General features: G+C 46.1%; 1 protein-coding gene across 1 annotated transcript in view; it reads right to left on the reverse strand.

Annotated features, from left to right (window-relative positions):
- The window catches only part of LOC144732337 (uncharacterized), a 63,881-nt gene that overhangs the window by 16,636 nt on the left and 27,197 nt on the right, over positions 1-20,048 (reverse strand). Inside the window, exons 5-8 of the mRNA XM_078613816.1 lie at positions 16,486-16,714; positions 11,750-11,905; positions 5,105-5,179; positions 3,047-3,146 (exon numbers count right to left, since the gene is read on the reverse strand). Coding sequence (XP_078469942.1) covers positions 3,047-3,146; positions 5,105-5,179; positions 11,750-11,905; positions 16,486-16,714 — 560 coding nt within the window. The remainder of the gene's footprint in view (positions 1-3,046; positions 3,147-5,104; positions 5,180-11,749; positions 11,906-16,485; positions 16,715-20,048) is intronic.

A 20,048-nucleotide genomic window follows, 5' to 3' on the forward strand; every position in this document is an offset into this window, starting at 1 on the left:
CTTTCACTTCATACTTCCACGAGTAAGATTTGTTCAACAAATTTATATTTGTTCGCCTGTTGGCGTTCTCTGGTCTGACACGGCGAGTGAGACTATGTCCTATAGAAGGCTGACTCTGGTGTAGGCCAATCAGTTACAAAGACAATTGATATGTTACCAGAGCATGGTTGTTTGCATGTTCACCACACGTACTGTGTGTATAAGAACATATTTGACCAATTTCTGACAAAAAAACAGGTGTTAAGATGTTAAAACACCAAACAACACATTCCTGTGGAGGGAGCTGGTAGGAACGTTGGGTTGCTCGGTCAATGCCAGGGTCAACGGCGGCGTGGTGTATTCCGCAAATATGCCCGACTGTGAGGGCGGGCACAAGCCGGCGTGAGTAGGTTAAACGTTGAGTTTTATAAGGGCACCACGGGGTGACCAGCCCCCCCCCCACCCAGCCCCACCCCTCCCACCCCGCACCCAGACCCACCCTCCCCACCCAGCCCCTCCCCATCCTCCCCTCCCCACCCAGCCCCACCCAGCTCCTCCCCACCCTCCCCACCCAGCCCCTCCCCACCCTCCCCACCCAGCCCCTCCCCACCCTCCCCACCCAGCCCCTCCCCACCCTCCCCTCTCCACCCAGCCCCACCCCTCCCATTTTTGGATGCACGACGGACGGAAGGACACAATAATCCCCTGTGGGCTGGTGGAAGCAGGAGGTTCCTACCAGTATAAACCTTTAGATTGTGAAACTGTCAAGGGAGGTCCCATGATGTAGCTGCTCGCCCCGAGCTCTCAATGTCCTGATCGTGGCGTTGTCTTTGTGCTGGTCGCGTTTTAGAGTCCTCTAGTCAAACACTGTTTGAGACTAGACTCTAAAGAAAGCTTATCTCTGGTGTGGACCAATCAGTCTCAAAGACAGTGCATATACTACCAGAGAATGTTTTTGGTTTGCATATTCACCGCAAGTATATGTGGCTAGTGCAGACATGATTCCTTGCAAAAGTGATCGATTTGGTGTTTGAACATCTTAACACCTACACCATTGGAACCTCATTTGCCAGTAAAAAAATATGATAATTGTTTTTTTTACCCTTCTACCTGGCAACAAAACTGACACCTTTTTTACAAGGAGTCATGTTTGCATAGACCACAATACCTGCAGCCATAATGCAAACAAACATTTATATACTCAGATTAATGTTATTTGTTTGCATTATGGCTGCAGGTATTGTGGTCTATGCAAACATGACTCCTTGTAAAAGGTGTCAGTTTTGTTGCCAGATAGAAGGGTAAAAAAACAATTATCATATTTTTTACTGGCAAATGAGGTTCCAATGGTGTAAATGCTTACCCCGGGCTCTCATACTCTGATGGTGCATTGTTTTTGAGTTGTGCGCTTTTTGAGCCTAGTCTCACATGGTCCAACCCATGTGAGACTAGTCTCTAAGGAAAGCTGTCTCGGGTGTGGACCAATCAACTTCAAGGACAGTGCATACATTATCAGAGTTATGTTGTTTGTTTGCATTATGGCTGCAGGTATTGTGGTCTATGCAAACATGACTCCTTGTAAAAAAAGTGTCAGTTTTGTTGCCAGATAGAAGGGTAAAAAACCAATTATCATCTTAACACCTGTTTTATTTCCATAAAGAGTAAAAGTTTTTTTTTCATATTCGTTCTCTTTTACACCCCTCTATTTGCCATCTGTCGCGTTGTTTCGGGACACATCACACGGCGTTTTACCGACGAACTGCATAGAACAAAACGCCGAGCAGGAATCTTTCGCGGTAAAACGAACACATAGAGGCTCTCGTGATTTCATCAACACTGACTTCACACGGAAATGTTGATTTGTTGTTTGTTCAGATGCACTGAGTGCGTGCGTGGTGGGCTTCTCTCCGTTTGTGTGCATGTTGCTGTGTGACCCCCCCCTACCCGTTTAGTTTCACTGTGCACCACCGATGCCTACTTTATCGAGGGATATATTGGCACGTAAAATGAATATTGATCGATTGTGTATATTTTGATTGACGATATACGGTGCTGTTTAGTTTGGGTTATAGCTTAAATCTATATATATATAAAAGGGACATTTGTGAATATGTGTTCACAACATGCAGCAAACTTGAAATGTGGCATGTGGGTAGCTTCCAGACTGTACACAATGCAAAAAGTATAAAAATAGACTTTTGTATTTGGGGGGGGGGGGGGGGGGGGGCGCAATAATGGATATATTTTGCACGGCAAGTGAGCGGTGGCGTCACATCTGTGATGTCACCCGCATGCGGCAGCGTCACGTCAGTGTGCCTGCTGACGTCACGCATCCCCCCCCCCCACCCTCCGCGTAGGCCATGGATTAATCCAAGACAAGAATCTAAGTCCCGGGCGAAGCCGGGTAGTAAAGCTAGTCGTGTATATATGCCGAAAAGAAATGACAATGATTCACCCCCTCTCCCTGCCTCAAATAAAATCCCGTGTGACGTCATGGATCCCTTGTCCTCACCACTCCCGCCTCTCTTGACGTCATCACTACCTCTCACACACCTCACCCCGTGTAGCGTGACGTCATCGCCCTTCTCTTCACAACCTCACCCCGACGTGGCGTGACGTCGATACTCCTCTCAACACCTCCCCGCGTCTCTGTCATCACCCCCCACCGCCCAAATCTCACGTGACGTCATGCCAGCGAATTAAAGACAGAGACAAAGTTCCACCGTGTAGCCTGTAACAGACTGTAGGGGCAAGTGCTGTTAGCGAGTACCACCTATGAAGGCCGGCACGGCACACGAAGGGGTGTTTGGCCAGCAACCACGCCCGGCCGCCTTTGTCTTCCGAGTGGCGATGGTTTTACACGTCGCACCTGGAACTCATTTGAGGCTGACTCGACCTAGGGGAGGTCCCATGACCGGTATCAACAATCGTCACCGGCGTCGGTGGTCGTGAGCGAGAATCGAACTCGGGTCGCAGGGTTCGTAGCGCAGCTGTGCCACCGCTTCACACACACACGCGCGCACGCAGGAACACGCGTCTGACGATCTGGATGAGAAATGGTTGTTACCAGCGCTGAATGGCCTTGCTTCTCCCACAGTGGCCTTGCCGACGACGGCTGTCCCCGGCCGCCGCTGCCTTGCGACGTCTCCGTTTGTGCCGCCGAGCGTCTGCGGCGTTCGAAAGGACACAATTTCGACACTCGGTCGCTGGCATTTTGTCCTCTCATTAAGACGTCTCCCGCCACGGGGGATAAACAGCGCTTCGTGCACATCAATTAAACCGCTGAGAAACAAAAAAGACAAAGTACAAAGTGCAGATGTTGTCCATCTGCATCGTTCTCTTTTTGTTTTGCTTCTTCAATCTGCGTTGCATTTACAAGGGCGAGGTGCGCGATGCATTTTCATCAGCGTAACAAGGTAATTGCCGTGCAATTATCACTCGGTTGATCAAAGGGCAATTCGTGGCTTGAAGAAAAAAGGAATGATTTGTCGAACGCAGCACCATGAATGAGGTGGGGTGGGGGGCATAGCGGAGGCTCGGTGGTTTACGCGCTGCGCAACGAACCCCGCCGACTTGAAAGTCGCTCTCGCCGGCCACGGCTCACATTAGTGGCGAGTTTATATCTGAACCGCTCCATGGGTCTGCCCTCTGCACCGCCAACCTGCGTTGACCAACGCGGTGAAGTATGGTCAGACGGCCTCGGTAACCGACACGAGACTGAGCAGGCCCTCATCCAGCAGCGGATTGACAAAAAGAGAGGTAAATTCATCTTCTTGGTTCTTTCGGTAAAGTCAAATAATAAAAATAAAACATAATAAAATAATTCTCACGACGTTTCGGCCACAACGCAAGAAGCCGTCCTCAGGTGAAGACCAGGTCTGTCGGGGAGACTGCGTCTGACGACAGACCTGGTCTTCACCTGAGAACGGCTGCTTGCGTTGTGGCCGAAACGTCGTGAGAATTATTTAATTATGTTTTATTTTTTAAAAAGAACGAAGAAGATGAATCCCTGCAGTCACGAAAGCTTTAATTCGAAATGAGAGGTAAATTGTTATGAATGAACGATGACATGATCTGAAAAGTGGCGCGCGCCTCTGAATGAAAGCGTTGATGGTGTGGAACGACAACAACAGTGTGGATGCCTCGCGGCAGAGACTGAGAATCTGTTTGTCGTCTCCGACCAAAAAGATGTGACACTCTTGCCAAAAAAAAGGCTTTGAAGCGGTGGCAAAATGTCCATTTGACAAAAAAAAAACGACACGCAATGAAAGCCTGATGGGAGCGCTTTCCAAAACAAAGTACTCTTTTCGCACGAAGGAGCCACCGTTAGACAACATCGTACCCCCAGACTGCGGTCTATCTTGTCAAAAAAGATCACGTGACCTTTTTGTTAGATCGGTTTGGTTGCCCGTGTGCCTTTCTATTTTGATTTTTTTTTTGCTGTAAAGAGAAACAAAAACATGCCAACTTGGAAACGTGGGGATATAATCCATGTCCATTCCCATTACCCTGCCATTTATCAAAAGCGATCTGGGGAAATGTTAAAAGTGGATCCCTTCACGGTCACGCTAAAATGTAAAATCCTCTTTTGGTCATCCTTAGTTCACTGGCCGTCACGTGAAATGTTTTGTGGGTTTAAGTGATGCGAGTTGACGGTATATGGCGGAGGGCTGGCTTGGTCATGGCTGGAGAGGCTAAGAATCCGTATATTTTGTCGTACGATCCATTTTAGCAAGCGGTAGAGCGAGCCGCTTGTAATCGGGAAGCTGTGAGTTTCAAATCCCGGTTGGGGGTTTTACTCAACCCATCATCCCTCTGGGATCAATAAAAAAGCACCAATTTATCGGAAAATCAATCATAGGTATCCTGTGACAGAATCGCCGCTCGCCATAGGAATGTGGCATTTCCATCAACGGGCTCAGGGCAGCAAGCGGGAGATGAGCCATCGCCTCGACACACATGAGCAGTAAAACCGCTTGATCGATCTTGCGCTGACATGACAACAGTGAATATAATACAATGAGGCTTAATTAAGTGACGCCCCCCGCCTCAGCGAGTTGATTTTGTATGTTAGCATAGGCATCGTGTTTTCCAGAAATACCCAGGATGTAATGCTTGGCCGTACCTGCTGAAGTAGTTTGAACGCGGTGTTGGGCGGTTCACGTGGGGTCCATCCACACAGCGCCGTTTGTTCTGCGAGCTGAAAAAACAAAGTTCACAACCTGGTCGGCTTGCGCGAGCAACACAAAAAAAAACCTTCTTGATGCTTGAAAAAACAAATCGCGCAAACATTTATTTTATTAATTTGCTTGTTATTACATTCATATCCGCCCCGTTTCTTTTTCTTGTCCGCGTGCCCGCGTGTTTTACGCTGCACAAGAGGAGCGTGTATTTCATGTCCAGTAACAACAGAGGGCCACGTAATTTATGCAACAAAAAAACACAAACATCTACCGCGGTATGTTACTAAATGAGCATCGGCGAGTAAATACAGAATACGCTTAATGGATCCTTGTTTTTGCCTGATGTCATTTTCAAGGAACAGCTGTTCCTGCTAACCTTAATGTGTCAACACGTCCTGCATGGAATTCCATAAATGTCAGCGTCGCATTTAATAGAAGCGAGGGAAGCACAACTGTTCGTGCACCGCACTATGGATCCGAGTTCATTTCCCGGCCACGGCTATAATGCTGGCGACCGATGTCTGAACTGTTGCTGAGCGCCGCCTTCACCACTCTGCACTGATTTATTTTGGTGAAGTATGGTCAAACAACCCCTATGACTGGCATGGGGAAGCCTCCTCCAGCAGTGGAGTGACACAGGGCTGCACACGTGCCACAGAGTAGAACGCTTCTTGCAGCAATTCCCATGGGCTATTAAATTATTAATTATCTTGAATGGGATTCTGCCATCGAAGAACCATTCAGTAGCATGCCATTGAATTGAATAGAGATACTATACACACTATTTAAATGAATGGATGTTATGTGGACAATTAATAGGTTAGACATACTCATTCATTGCAATGGAAATGTCTGTTATCTACCAGAGGTGTGGACTCGAGTCATGTGACTTGGACTCGAGTCAGACTCGAGTCATGAATTTGATGACTTGCGACTCGACTTGGACTTGCATAACAATGACTTTGTCCCACCTATGAGATGTGGACTCGAGTCATGTGACTTGGACTCGAGTCAGACTCGAGTCATGAATTTGATGACTTGCGACTCGACTTGGACTTGCATAACAATGACTTTGTCCCACCTCTGTTATCTACAATAAAAAGAATGGGATTCTTTAACATCCTAAGGATCGTCCAACATAATGCCATTTAGTTTAAACACATTCCTGCGGAAGGAGCTGGTAGAAACGTTGGGTTGCTCGGTCAATGGCCAGGGTCAAAGGCGGCGTGGTGTATTCCGCAAATATGCCCGACTGTTAGGACGGGCACAAGCCGGCGTGAGTAGGTTAAACGTTGAGTTTTATAAGGGCACCACGGGGTGACCAGGCCCTCCCCACCCAGCCCCACCCCTCCCACCCCCCACCCAGCCCCTCCCCACCCAGCCGCTCCCCACCCAGCCCCTCCCCACCCTCCCCTCCCCACCCAGCCCCACCCTCCCCACCCAGCCCCTCCCCAGTCTCCCCTCCCCACCAAGCCCCTCCCTCCGCACCCAGCCCCTCCCTGCACGACGGACACAATAATCCCCTGTGGGCTGGTGTAACCAGGAAGTTCCTACCGTATCATCATCATCTATCCATAACCACAATGGTTGTGGCGGCACTGCTGATTCTTCAGTCTTCTACTCCCTCTACTTTTGCCTGTCCGTCTGTCAGTCCTTGTCAGTTGCTGTGCCGATTTATCAGTCCACCTTATCAAAAACCCATTCAGTTGAATAGAGCCATACTATTGACTATACTCTTTGGTTCTTTCGGTAAAGTCACGTAGGTATAAAGATAAAATAAAAGAAATCACGACGTTTCGGGCGCAACACAAGCGTCCGTCATCAGGTGGGAAAGGGTGGTCTGCTGCTGATGCAGACTGTTTTAAAGGATTTATTTTATTTTTATACCTACGTGACTTTACCGAAAGAACCAAAGAGTATAGATTCCTGCAGTCACGAAAGCTTCAAATCAAGATTAATACTATTGACTGTTCCGAAAAGTAAGTGGGACGTATAACTATCAAGGGATCATGATGATGATCGATGGAAGAGGCTGGTAATGGAATGCCAGCCCAGACAGGGAACATTCCCGGGAGGACGATCACTGGGGAGATGGAGCCATGCAATCAGCATACGCGCAAGAGAACGATGGTTCGTGACACCAGGAGACCGTGTGGGATCCTGTGAGATGTCGATAGTGTCTGCTGATGATCAAGTTGGTCTTGAAGGCTTATATAAATAATAAAGACGTGTATGGGCAATAACGGGAACACTGAAATGTACCATGTGTTAGGTGAACGCAATTTTACTGTGCGTCACTGTGTGTTACGCAGATACACAATAATTTACGAATCATTTGTATTACACGAGCATCTTTGTACTTGTGTCCAAATTCTAGATTTGAAGCGTTCGTGACTGCAAGGATTCATACTCTCAGGTTTTTTTCGGTAAAGTCACGTAGGTAAAAAAAATAAAAATAATAGAAATAATACCTTGTGTCCAAAGACAATCATCCGAGTTCATGCTCAGTACTCCTTATGGGGTGTCATCATGTGCACGCACATACAATTTATAAATGAACAGCAAATGTGCTTAGTCGCATGTTGTGTTGTCTTAAGCCCCCCCTCCCCACCACCTCTGCAGCCAGTGACCAACACCGATAAACGCTTCTCCGTCATGGATTCCCAAGAAATTGTTCGTCTCAAAGCAAACCTCATTGACACACCACGACAGATCGCAGCGTGGTGGCAGCAAAAACACAAATGTTCTCAACCGAAGCTCCGGGTGCTCTGATACATGCATTGTCTTTGTACTCTTCACCTTTTTGGCGTTCTCTGGTTTGACACTGGCAGTGAGACTAAGCCACTAAGAAGGCTGTCCCTGGTGCAGGCCAATCCGTTCCAAAGACAATGCCTATATATGATCAGAATTCGTTTGCATGTTCACTACAAGTACCGTGTGTAGTTGATGCAGACTCGATTCCTTGCAAAGGGTAAAGCCTACTCTTATTTTGCATGCATTATAACTGTGACAGCAATGTGGGGGGACAAGACAATACTGAGTCAAACATCAATCGTTCGTGTGTAGAATAGTTGCGTTATTTGGAGGACATGTGCAACACCTTGATGTACAATTCGCTAGGATGGGAAATACGAAATTGACTTGACTTTCTCCATTGATCGACTGTGCCCCCCCCCCCCCCCCTACAAACAGAAGCTTAAGGATTTCCAAAAAGAGTTCGGTAATATTTCTATTGGGTGAGAAGGGAAAATACAATCCTGTGAAGTATAGCAACAGCGAGAACACTCGTATTCATTTTAAAAGGCCAGAGTGGTAAAGCGGTGACCGGGTGGGGTGGCTTAAGATATCAGAATGCCAAGGTGGCATCGCGGATACCCTGGGTTTGATTCTGGGCAACTGCACAGGGTGAGAGCCAGGTTCTCAAGTGTCAGTTGAGGGTTCTAAGCCCGGCCACCAATGACTGCACCACACAAACAACAACAACAACAAAAACCCCATCGCATTAAATTTTTGGTTCTCAATTTTAATTGGCCTAAATTCCAGCTCTGGAAATGAAAAGCATCGGTTCGACGGTCGTGTGACGAGCATCACTCCTCGTGTGACACGGCATGTGTGGGAAGTGCTCCTCCCTATTGTGCGGACCAGAGGTCACTTGATCTAAGAAGTAGTTCTGTGATGTATCTTTCCACATACCGTTCTCTGACATGGAGACGGGGGGGGGGATGCACGCACTGGTCTGCAAAAGTTCAAAATTAATAATACCTCCGATAAGTACGGTTGGCTACGTATGGAAGGAAAGAAGTTGAACATATATACGTTTGTCTCATGACATGACCCAGATTGCGCAATCACAATAACATGTGGTGACAAGACTTTTGATTCATATATTTGATCAAACTTACGCCCCTCTCCGATGAGTGAAAGGAGGCACACATCTCCTGTATACAGTCCTAGGCTAGATGTGGACATTCCACATTTCCTGGGCAGGGCTGAGTAAATTCATAGGACAAGCCCTGCAAGCTCATTGTAGATGTTGAATTTTGCACGCAGTTATTATTCTATACATAGGCACATTTGAATTATACTGGTACCAACCTCCTGGTTACACCAGCCCACAGGGGATTATTGTGTCCGTCCGTCCGTCGTGCAGGGAGGGGCTGGGTGGGGAGGGAGGGGCTGGGTTTGGGAGGGGAGGGTGGGGAGGGGCTGGGTGGGGAGGGTGGGGCTGGGTGGGAAGAGGAGGGTGGGGAGGGGCTGGGTGGGGAGGGTGGGGAGGGGCTGGGTGGGGAGGGTGGGGCTGGGTGGGGGGTGGGAGGGGTGGGGCTGAGTGGGGAGGGGCTGGTCACCCCGTGGTGCCCTTATAAAACTCAACGTTTAACATACTCACGCCGGCTTGTGCCCGCCCTCACAGTCGGGCATATTTGTGGAATACACCACGCCGCCGTTGACCCTGGCCATTGACCGAGCAACCCAACGTTCCTACCAGCTCCGTCCGCAGGGATGTGTTTTAGGCATTTATTCAAAGAACTTGGATGTCTGCATCAATTTCCATTGAGTCAATTGCCTTTTCATAGTCTGCAAAGGCTACAAGAATAGAAACAATATTTAATATCAACTGGTGAGTTAAACTAATGTTCTGCCTGCATTTTCCAACAGTGTGTCCAGATCCTGGCACCAGTGAGCCACAACCGTGTGCTGTTGGTGTCATGTCTTGAAAATGAACGACGGTACATTCATAACTCTTGATGAATAAATGTACAACATTTATGCATGTGCATTCATAACTCTTGTTGCAGAGAACAGCCTAAAACCACGATGTCACCAACCAAAGTCATCTTAATCCACGCTAATGGTACACCTTTATTCTTATTTTGCCCTGGAAACATGTCACTCAAACCCACAAATTAATTATCAGAGCTGGAATACGCCAAATTGAGTGGAATACAAAATTAATAAATCTTGTGTGTGTGTGTGCCAGTCTATGGTGACTGGGCTAAGACCATAAAATCACCACACTCGAGAAGACAATTTTTTTCATCTGTCTTTCATCTGTCTTCTTATTTTATTATGTTTAATTTTTATTATTTTATTATTTCCTACCGAAAGAACCAAGAAGATGAATCCCTGAAGTCACGAAAGCTTTAAATCGAAATTTTTTCATCTGCTTTTATTTTACCAGGTATGGCTCACCGAGCTATGTGGTTCTTTTTCAGAAGCGACCTGGCCACAAATGATACCTCAACGAAGTGTCGAGACACGCAATCTCCAAATATTCAGGCATCGTCAGGGTCGGGATCAAACCCATGACCTCCTGTATACCAGGTGAGGTAGTTAACATCTCTCCATCACAGTGCCCCTCACATGTAGCTGCCAGGATTGCAACCCATGATAGTAGCAGAGCTGGCTTAGCGCTCTGATGTCTACTGGATTCCTGGGCAAGTATATTCTTAGGTTTTTTCGGTAAAGTCACGTAGGTAAAAAATTAAAATTAATAAAATAAAAATAAAATAAAAATCACGACGTTTCGGAGGCAACACAAGCTTCCATCTTCAGGTGGAACCGTCAGCTATCGTGCTGTTTGTTGCCTCCGAAACGTCGTGATTTTTATTTTATTTTTATTTTACTTTTATTAATTTTAATTTTTTACCTACGTGACTTTACCGAAAAAACCCAAGAATATGAATCCTTGCAGTCGCGAAAGCTTCAAATCTAGAATTCCTGGGGAAGGTTTCTAAGCTTCCAAAGCACCATGGAGTTTGGTCTTAACGAGGGGCCCAAAGGCTTTTGACCAAAATGTTGCTCTCGTGTATCACAGGGAGGGATTGTACCACTGACTCCACATCACCCACATCTGCCAGAACTTCCCTTGGCAAAAAGAATGGGAAAAAATCAAGCGACAAAGCTGTTGAACGGAGCTCCCGCCTGACTCCAATTCCAAATGGCTCACATGGCGGAGCCTAAACAGACTCAAGAGAGTGGCTTTTGACAGATGCCACTCTCTCATCAACTCATGGGTGGGGGGTGGGGGTATTCCACACAACCCCGACACCAATGTGTGCTTGTCTGGAGAAGCAAACCATGGATCATCTCCTGAGATGCTCTGCAGCAACCGCAATGCGCTCCTCAAGACTTGGCAATGCCGACACCGCAAGCAGTGACCTGTGCAGAATTTTCGGGAACGACCGTCTAGAGCAGGGGTCGGCAACCTACGGCTCCGGAGCCGCATGCGGCTCTTTACGGGCTGCTTCTTGACGATATGTACGTATGTACATAGATGCATTGCGGCTCTTGAAATACCGAATTTTGTACCGAATTGGAAAGAAATGGCTCTTCTTGTTATTTTGGTTGCCGACCCCTGGTCTAGAGGTTGAATATGAGACGCGATGAAGAAGACGATAGTGGTGTCTGCGTTCGAGGTAATTTCGTCAAAACCTTTGGGCCCTCATCACGGCCAACCCTCACAAGCTCCTTGCCACCTTGAACTGCCCGTGGATTTGATCTCACTAAAACCAGAATTTGCGGGGAATTGGCCTATACAGAGTTTGACCTTGGTCAAAGAAGGTTCCCACAAATGTACGCCCCCGCACCTTGTCATCTGGGTCCTTGTCTCCTGTCAACACCGCCGTGGTCAAAAGGGAGTTGATGTCGCTCATGTCTTGCTCCGACACCATGTTGCTCCTTTTGCCGAGGAATGTGTTTGCCGGTGCGGACGCCGGAAAATCCATTGGGCTCGGTGCAGACAGCTGACAAAGACACGACATCAAGTAAGAATTATCATGCGTGTGCATATATTACGTCGTGGAACGCATCTGCCTTGGGTAGTATATAAATGAGCGATACTAATGCTAGTGCTTGCACCAGGGCGCGCACAGCAAGTAGTACGCTCGTACTCTGTGGTTCTTTCATTAAAGTCACGTGGGTATAAAATAAAATAAATTAAATCACGACGTTTCGGGCGCAACACAAGCGTCCGTCATCAGGTGGGACAACCACAGCAAGAAACAATTGCTGAAGTGGGCAAAAGAGCTGCTGTAACAAGAGGCCATATAGGTAAGAGAGGGGGGAGGAGCAAGGGGGGAGAGATAGAGGGGGGGGGGGGTGTGGTTGTCCCTCCTGATGACGGACGCTTTTGTTGCGCCCGAAACGTCGTGATTTAATTAATTTCATTTTATACCCACGTGACTTTACCGAAAGAACCAAAGAGTAGGGATCCCTGCCGTCACGAAAACTTCAAATCTAGATTAGTACACTCGTAGCCCATGAAGAAACCACGGCGCTCGCATAGTGGCTCTGCCCGGTGAGGGCGCGCCTCGGGCAGCCGGTCTGGGATGCCGAGGCAGGTACTCTCAGCGCCGACGATTAGCACGGTTGGCTACGTACGGTGCAAAAGAAGTTCAACATACACACGTTGCAGCACTGGTTTGTGCCCCACTTGTTGTGATAAATTTGCCCCGTATTCAATGGTGTCCGTCTCTATTGGCAACACACATACTCAAGTTTAATCTATATTGGAACGTGTATTTTTTTAAAGTTAACATGCCAACCCTGTTACGGATAGATAGACAGATGGATAGACAGACGGAGGTATGGAGATACAATAATCCATAAACAATTTCAAGCTTTGTTGAAAAGCGTAAAAATAATACCGTTAAGTACACAGCATCTTATTCCAGAGCTCAGCGGAGGCTGCTACTTGTATTATGTATCATAGCGATCAGACAGAGTTAATAAAAGCAACACATTTGTCTCCACAGGCCTTGTGTTAAACTCTGGTGACAACTTATTGGTGTTACGTACCAGCAGTTCAACAGTGACCACTGAATTTGACACGGCACAATACACGACGGAATCGCAAAACAAGTGGTGCGTAGCAACAAAACACACGGCTGTCTCAAGGAAATGTTTGAACTGGGGTAAGTATGATTTACAATTGTGGCTAACTTTAAGAAAAGAAAACATTCCAGATTCAGAAATCACTGATTCAATCTGAGGAACAACATTTCATTACAAGGTTGGACGTTTTAAGAGAAGGACTGAAGCAATATTATTCCACGTTTTGTTCCGATTCCATTTATAAAGAAAAACCTCGTGAATTCTCAAGACTTTTTTTTTTGCAGGAAGATCTTGGATGCATATGTTTGGCCAATTCCTTTAAAAAAATAATGTTGTGCGTGTGGGAGGAAACCGGAGGAGCCGAATGAAACCCATCCGTATGACAAGATGACATGCAAACATCTGCACAGATTAGGTTTCCAAACCCGCTTGCTATACTGCTGCCTCGCTGCCACCTCGTTTGCTTGGCAGGTATGGAAGTATATTCTTGGTTCTTTCGTAAAGTCACGTAGAAGGGAAATAAAAAAATATATATAAAAAATAAAATTCTCACGACGTTTCGACTGCAACACAAGCAATCATCATCAGGTGTGAAATCCACCTGATGTGGATTTTATATTTTTATTATTTTATTATTTCCCTTCTACGTGACTTTACCGAAAGAACCAAGAATATGAATCCCTGCAGTCACGAAAGCTTTAAATCAAAAGCTATGGAAGTGTCACAACTTTGTGTGATCCAACAACCCTTGCCTCCAAAGTTCAGGGCGCACCCAAATAGAAGCAATTTTAATTTTAATTTTGGTGAAATGAGTGGGCAAAACAAAAAAAGTTAAAATCTGGACACACCGAATGATTGCTTCCACCGCTGGGTGAAAACTCACTGCGTGTCGTTTGCGGCTTGCATTGTGCGAGTCGGGTTTGTGTTCGTCCAATGAAACCAATTCTCCAGATACGGAACGTTTCACAAGTGCAGAATGCCAAGCCTTGCTCATATAAATAATAATAATAATCTCTGTTTTATGAAGCGCTTTTCATATTGAAGTATCTCAAAGCGCTGTACATTAAAGTAAAACTCCACTCCCGAGTACAGATACAATCTTAGCGAAATAGAAACTTTTAATAACAATATCAATGGCTACACTCGAAGTTGAAATAAAATGAGGAACCGTGATAAAAGCAAATAATAATAAACTAATGGACCGAGGAAAGAGAGTCCACAATCGTGGAGCATGGTAGCAGAAGGCTCCGTCTCCATTAGGACATCAACATCAACAACAACAACACAGTCTTGTCTTAGGAACGACTTTTTCAGGATTTTTCTGTTTGCGCATAGTCACTTTAAGATGTTTTCTTGTTCATGTTTGTTTTTTGTTTGTTGCGGTTGCACCCGATTCAAGAGCCGAATGGCTCACAGGGCTATACCAAATTAATTAAACTGTAATGAAATAAAATGAAATAAACTGAGCAGACCAGATGCAGCTGATGTAAGTTTTTCGCAGCGGTGTCTATGACGCTTGAGCAGATCGGCGGCGAGATATTTAAGAGCTGGCCCATTCAAGCAGAATGCTGAAGTCGACTGTACTTTACAGGGAGCCAGCGCAGGGACGACAGAATCGGAGTAGTACGGTCACACAATCTAGATCTGGATAAACCCCGGGAAAGATGAGTTTTGAATATATTTTAATACATTTAAAACACTTCTCGAAATGCTAAAAACTATTTGTATTTTTATTCTTGGTTCTTTCGGTAAAATCACGTAGAAGGGAAATAATAGAATAATAAAAATATAAAACAATCAAAATTCTCACGACGTTTCGACTGCAACAAAAGCAATCATCATCAGGTGTGAAATCCACAGCAAGAAAAATGTTCACAGCAAGAAAAATTTTTCTTGCTGTGGATTTCACACCTAATGATGATTGCTTGTGTTGCAGTCGAAACGTCGTGAGAATTTGTATTGTTTTATATTTATATTATTTTATTATTTCCCTTCTACGTGACTTTACCGAAAGAACCAAGAATATGAATCCCTGCAGTCACAAAAGCTTTAAATCAAAATTTCTTTTTATTTTACCATGTGTAGTGCAATAGCGTCGGCTGTGGTGGATAGACAGCGCGCACGCCGGTGAGCGTGAGCACGGCGTGTTGGCAGAGCGGAGGAAATAGGGCAAGGGTCACGGAGGACCCCATCTGGGGGCCCCTGGAACCTGCTGGCGGGTTCGAGAAGGGAATGCGCGGTCAGGGCGGAGCCAGGCAGCGCTTGGAGCATAAAAGGAGCCGGGAGCGGGGGGCTCGAGGCTGTCGGTTCTGGGAGTGGACTCGTCTCGTCGTCGCTGTCGTCTCGTCGCCGTCGTCGCTAAACGTCTCCGCTAGACACTGCGCTACGAAGAAGAGCAGTTGGCTATCTCAGTCAGCGCCATCAGTGTTAGACGGCTGGTGTTGTGTACAGGCTAGGCTGAGCTACTGTGGAGAGTGTGAGGACGAGACTGTGGAAGTTGTTTAATAAAGAAGGTGCCTCCTACAAATCTTGCCTCCGTCTCACTGACACTACACATGTGTAAGGTCCCACTGAGCTATGCAGCTCATTTTCAGAAGCGACTTGGACATAAATGATAGTTCGGCGAAGTGGCTTATCACGTGGAAATGTATAGCAGTCAAATACTCTAAACGCGTGTTGATTCTAAATGTGGAGAGAAAAATCAGAGGACTCGAATAAAAATCCACGCGACCACGGGGAGAACATGCAAACTCCAAATATACAGGCATCAGGGTCGGGATAGAACCCACGACCTCCTGTATACCAGGCGAGGTAGTTCACATCTTGCCACCGTGGTGCCCCTGGATATCTCATAGCATGAGAGAACACATTCAATAAAACTGATCCAGGTTCGGGGTTTTCATAACGTACAGCGGGGGGGAGGGGGGGGGCATTTCCTGGTTGTGGGTTAACTCAGCCCCATCATCCCAACAGTGGTTGACCAATGGAGACACTCGCCCTCGCCATAGGAATGTGAAAATTAAGTCACTGGCCGAGGGCAGTAAACTGTAGATAAGCACCGTCTTCAAGCTATTTAATTGATTTTGCTGCTATAAATGTCCACATGATAAGCCACTTTGTTGAGCTATCATTTGTGGCCAGGTCGCTTCTGAAAAGTAAGTTAATCCTCAGTGGGCTTTGCCTGGTAGGATGGGGATGGTTTAGTTTGTATTTGTTTGGGTGATTTGTTTACCTTTCTTGTACTGTGCACTACAATCGCCTTTTGTATTGTTTGTTGTTGTAACGTTCTTACCCGCCCCTACGGGACATCTGTGAAAAAGAGCTTTATCGCCCATCAGATTCCTCCAGAATAAATAAATATTACGATTCTGACTAATGCTCGTTTGAGCAGGAAATCACTTGGACTTTTCCTTCACCAACCCTCGCCCCCAAGGTGCCGTATCACAGGCGGCGTGCATCGCCATCCGCCGACTCAACGCAACCACGGTACCGCGTGAGCGACGAGAGACGTGTGCGGCTCCTGTGACGACTTGTCACTGGAGCAGACACTGTCTGTGGCGAAGGCAGTGGTGATGGTGGCGGCGGTGGTGGTGGTGGTGGTGGCAGCCGGCTGAGAGAGAGGACGGTGGGGCCGGGCTGTCGAACCGCGCCGTGGAACTCCGAGCGATGGCGATCGTAGCCTTGCATGCTCCTGCATTTGTTCGTCCAGGTATGCCGTCCTGTGTGGATAGCATCATCATCGCCAGTTTAATACGTAGGCTTTCGCGACCAATATCCATAATATAGCGGGGGGGGGGGGGGGGGGGTTTGGGTAGATCGCGTAAATATAAATTTGTTGTTAAATCCGCCACCACCCCGACACAGCCCATTAGTAAGGTTTGTCACGTAAACAAAACGTGCCATTTAGTTACTAGTTCAGCACAATGGGGTGTTGGAGAGTAAACCCAATTGAACTGGTAATTGATTATATTGACGCGATCTAGTCCAAAAAAACCCTCTATTACGGATCATCATCGTCGTCATCATCAGCCAACGATCAATCCACTGTCGGATGAATGCTTCCCCAGGTCGTCGGCATGGACACGTGTGCGCAAATCGAGGTGGCGTCATACAGCTCCACCACAACGCGCCTCTTGCATGTAGGTCATCCGCCCTGTAGTTTATCAAATCAGGTAACCGATAGATGGGAATATATATATATCTATCTATGATTAAATAACCGTCAAGGAAATAGCTGGGTGACTCAGGGGTTGGGGCGCTAAACGGGCTCGGGACAAAAGCGGAGGAAAGTACAATGGGAAAAAGCCAATAGCCAAAGTGATATCCTCCCAAAATAAGTGTGTGGCGACACTTATTTTCGTTAAACAGCTCTGAGCCGGTGGTTTAAATTCTGTATCGTGAGTGGCCTGCTCGAATTGCTGGTGCCATCTCACCAGATTAGTAATGTGTCAAATACATTCTTGATTTGAAGCTTTCGTGACTGCAAGAATCTATACTCTTTGGTTCTTTCGGTAAAGTCACGTAGGTATGACGCTTTTGTTGCGCCCAAAACGTCGTGATTTATTTTATTTTATTTGACACCTACGTGACTTTACCGAAAGAACCAAAGAGTATGTACTATACATGTTAAACCATACCACTATGGACTAATGGAAATATTATTTTTTCCGTGCTCCTTCTTATAACTGAAGACTGAAACAGTGCAAGGATGAAAACACACACACACACACAAAATCTGCAAAAGTTCCCACTTTCCAAACAGTTTTTTCTTTGTGGACAGGGCGTGACCTGATCTGAAGATAGGTCAAACACATCAAATGAAGAGTTACGAACAGGTCAGGGGCCACTGCCTCATTGTCGTCTGCGGGTCACACGGTGATGGATGTTGAGAACATTCCAGATAATTTGCAACAGTGCGCATCGAGATAAGATGAAACTATGAACTAGAATTTTTATTTTTACCAGCTACGCCCCTGCTAAGCAAGATAGCTCTTTTTCAGAAGCGACCTGGCCACAAATGGTAGCTTAACGAAGTGGCTTATCACGTGGTAATTTATGGCAGCCAAATAGTCTAAACGCGTGATGTTGATTCTAAATGTGGAGGGGGAAACCGGAGGACCCGGAGAAAAATCCACGCGACCATGGGGAGAGAGATACTGCAAACTCCAAATATACAGACATCATCAGGGTCGGGATCGAACCCACGCCCTCCCGTTTACCAGGCGTGGTAGTTAACATCTCGAGAGAGGGATTGCCTGACACAAGGTGATGCACTACTGGCAACACGAATATTTTCTGAAATACATATTTATAAAATATGGATATATATATTAACCATCACATCAAAGTTTAAATAGCCATTTCACACACAAACCGTATGCACGTACGACTTCAAACCAAACAGGAATACACATTTTTTTGGTGCAAAATACCGGAGTTGCAAAGAAAACAAAATAACACGAGATAAATAATTCAACAGGCGCGAACAATTTAAATGTACGAAAGGACGTGGCAAAAATAAAGCCCTGGGAATAATTCCCCCGTTTCACTGTTTGCATGTAAAATCTAATCAGGATTAATGTAATCTGCAGTAGTGTACCTATCTGGCTTAACAGTAGCAACGGGGAGAGAAATGCACCCTGCCAAAAACTGAAGGACTTGGGCTCAGCTGGTAGATGGGCTTCATTGAGTGGTCCTAATGTGCCGTTTCTCATTCATCTTCGCTTTATTCCACCCGCACAAAGGCCTTCTTTCAGCTTTGCGTATATCGCTAACAGGCATTAGAAATGATTCTGATTTGCGGACATGTTTTAAAATTGCAGGAGAATGATGAATATTAAATACGTGTGCGCACACACGCGTGTGTGTGCGCACACGCGTGTGTGCACGTATCAACATCATCACACATCATCATCAGCATCAGAAAACATCATTCTATCATTATCAGCAGCAGCAATATCACTCTATTCATAATCAAATATTATCACATCAGCAACATCACTCTATTTATTATCATGCTTCAGAATGCACGGGAGTAGTCAAATATGTTTTCCGGAGTTTGAAACATATGCATTCATGCTGATTACATTCGATTGCAATATCCTCAAACATCAACATTATACCACTGTAATTGTCTTCACACAACACATGAACGAGACTTCCTCATGAGTCCAACTCTGTGTGTGCTGTGACTTTATTTCAGAATTTCCTTTGCGCAACTGTATCAACGCTCTCCTACCACGTATTGTTGGAAAGCACCACCTCTACAGAACTCAATAAACTGTTTGCATGTTTGCGCACAGTTAACATTTCAGAAATTATACGTTATATATATGAGTTGCAGAAAATTAAGAGCACATAAATAGGCGAGAAAATCAGAGGCATCGCATTGACCATTCAGAATGGTAAGTTGGTTTACAAAGGAGAGTGCAAGAAGGTTTATATGTATTTATGTTAAACTTCTTTCGAACCGTATGTAGCCAAGCGTGCTCATCGGAGCTATGGAGGAAAGTCAGCAAACTTAACACAAAAAGCAGTTCTAAAGAAATACGTTTTCAATATAGGTGATTAAAAATGCGTAGCTCCAATGGCTTTCTAATATCGGAAGGAAGAGCGTTCCAGACGGCCGCAAAAGCGCATCTGAAAGTACACGATGCAGTGACCGTCTGTGCTCGATGGTTAGCCAAAAAGTTTGATGGCTGGCACCTCGGGAGAGACCACCGATATAATGTCACGTGGACACAACCTCAACAGCCTCATGTTGCATCGTTCCAATAATTTAGATTTAAAAGTGCTTAGCTCCAGTGGCTTCCTCATTCATATATACATTCAAAATGGTAAGTTGATTGGGGAAAGGACACATCGTAAGAAGCGTTTACTGCTAATGGACAAGACTGGTGACAGAACGCGAGCCAAGGGAGTGAATGAGCGTTAAAGAGCGACTCCTGCGGAGAAGGAGCGGTGAGATCTGTCCGTGTGTAGGAGTGGGATGGATTACACTGGTCAACAAAAAACATTTTTTTCTGGCCTGGACTTTTGCAGCTGTTTTAGACT

The sequence above is a fragment of the Lampetra planeri genome, chromosome 42 (genome assembly GCF_965212315.1).
Source record: "Lampetra planeri chromosome 42, kcLamPlan1.2.h2, whole genome shotgun sequence".
Classification (NCBI taxonomy): Eukaryota; Metazoa; Chordata; class Hyperoartia; order Petromyzontiformes; family Petromyzontidae; genus Lampetra; species Lampetra planeri.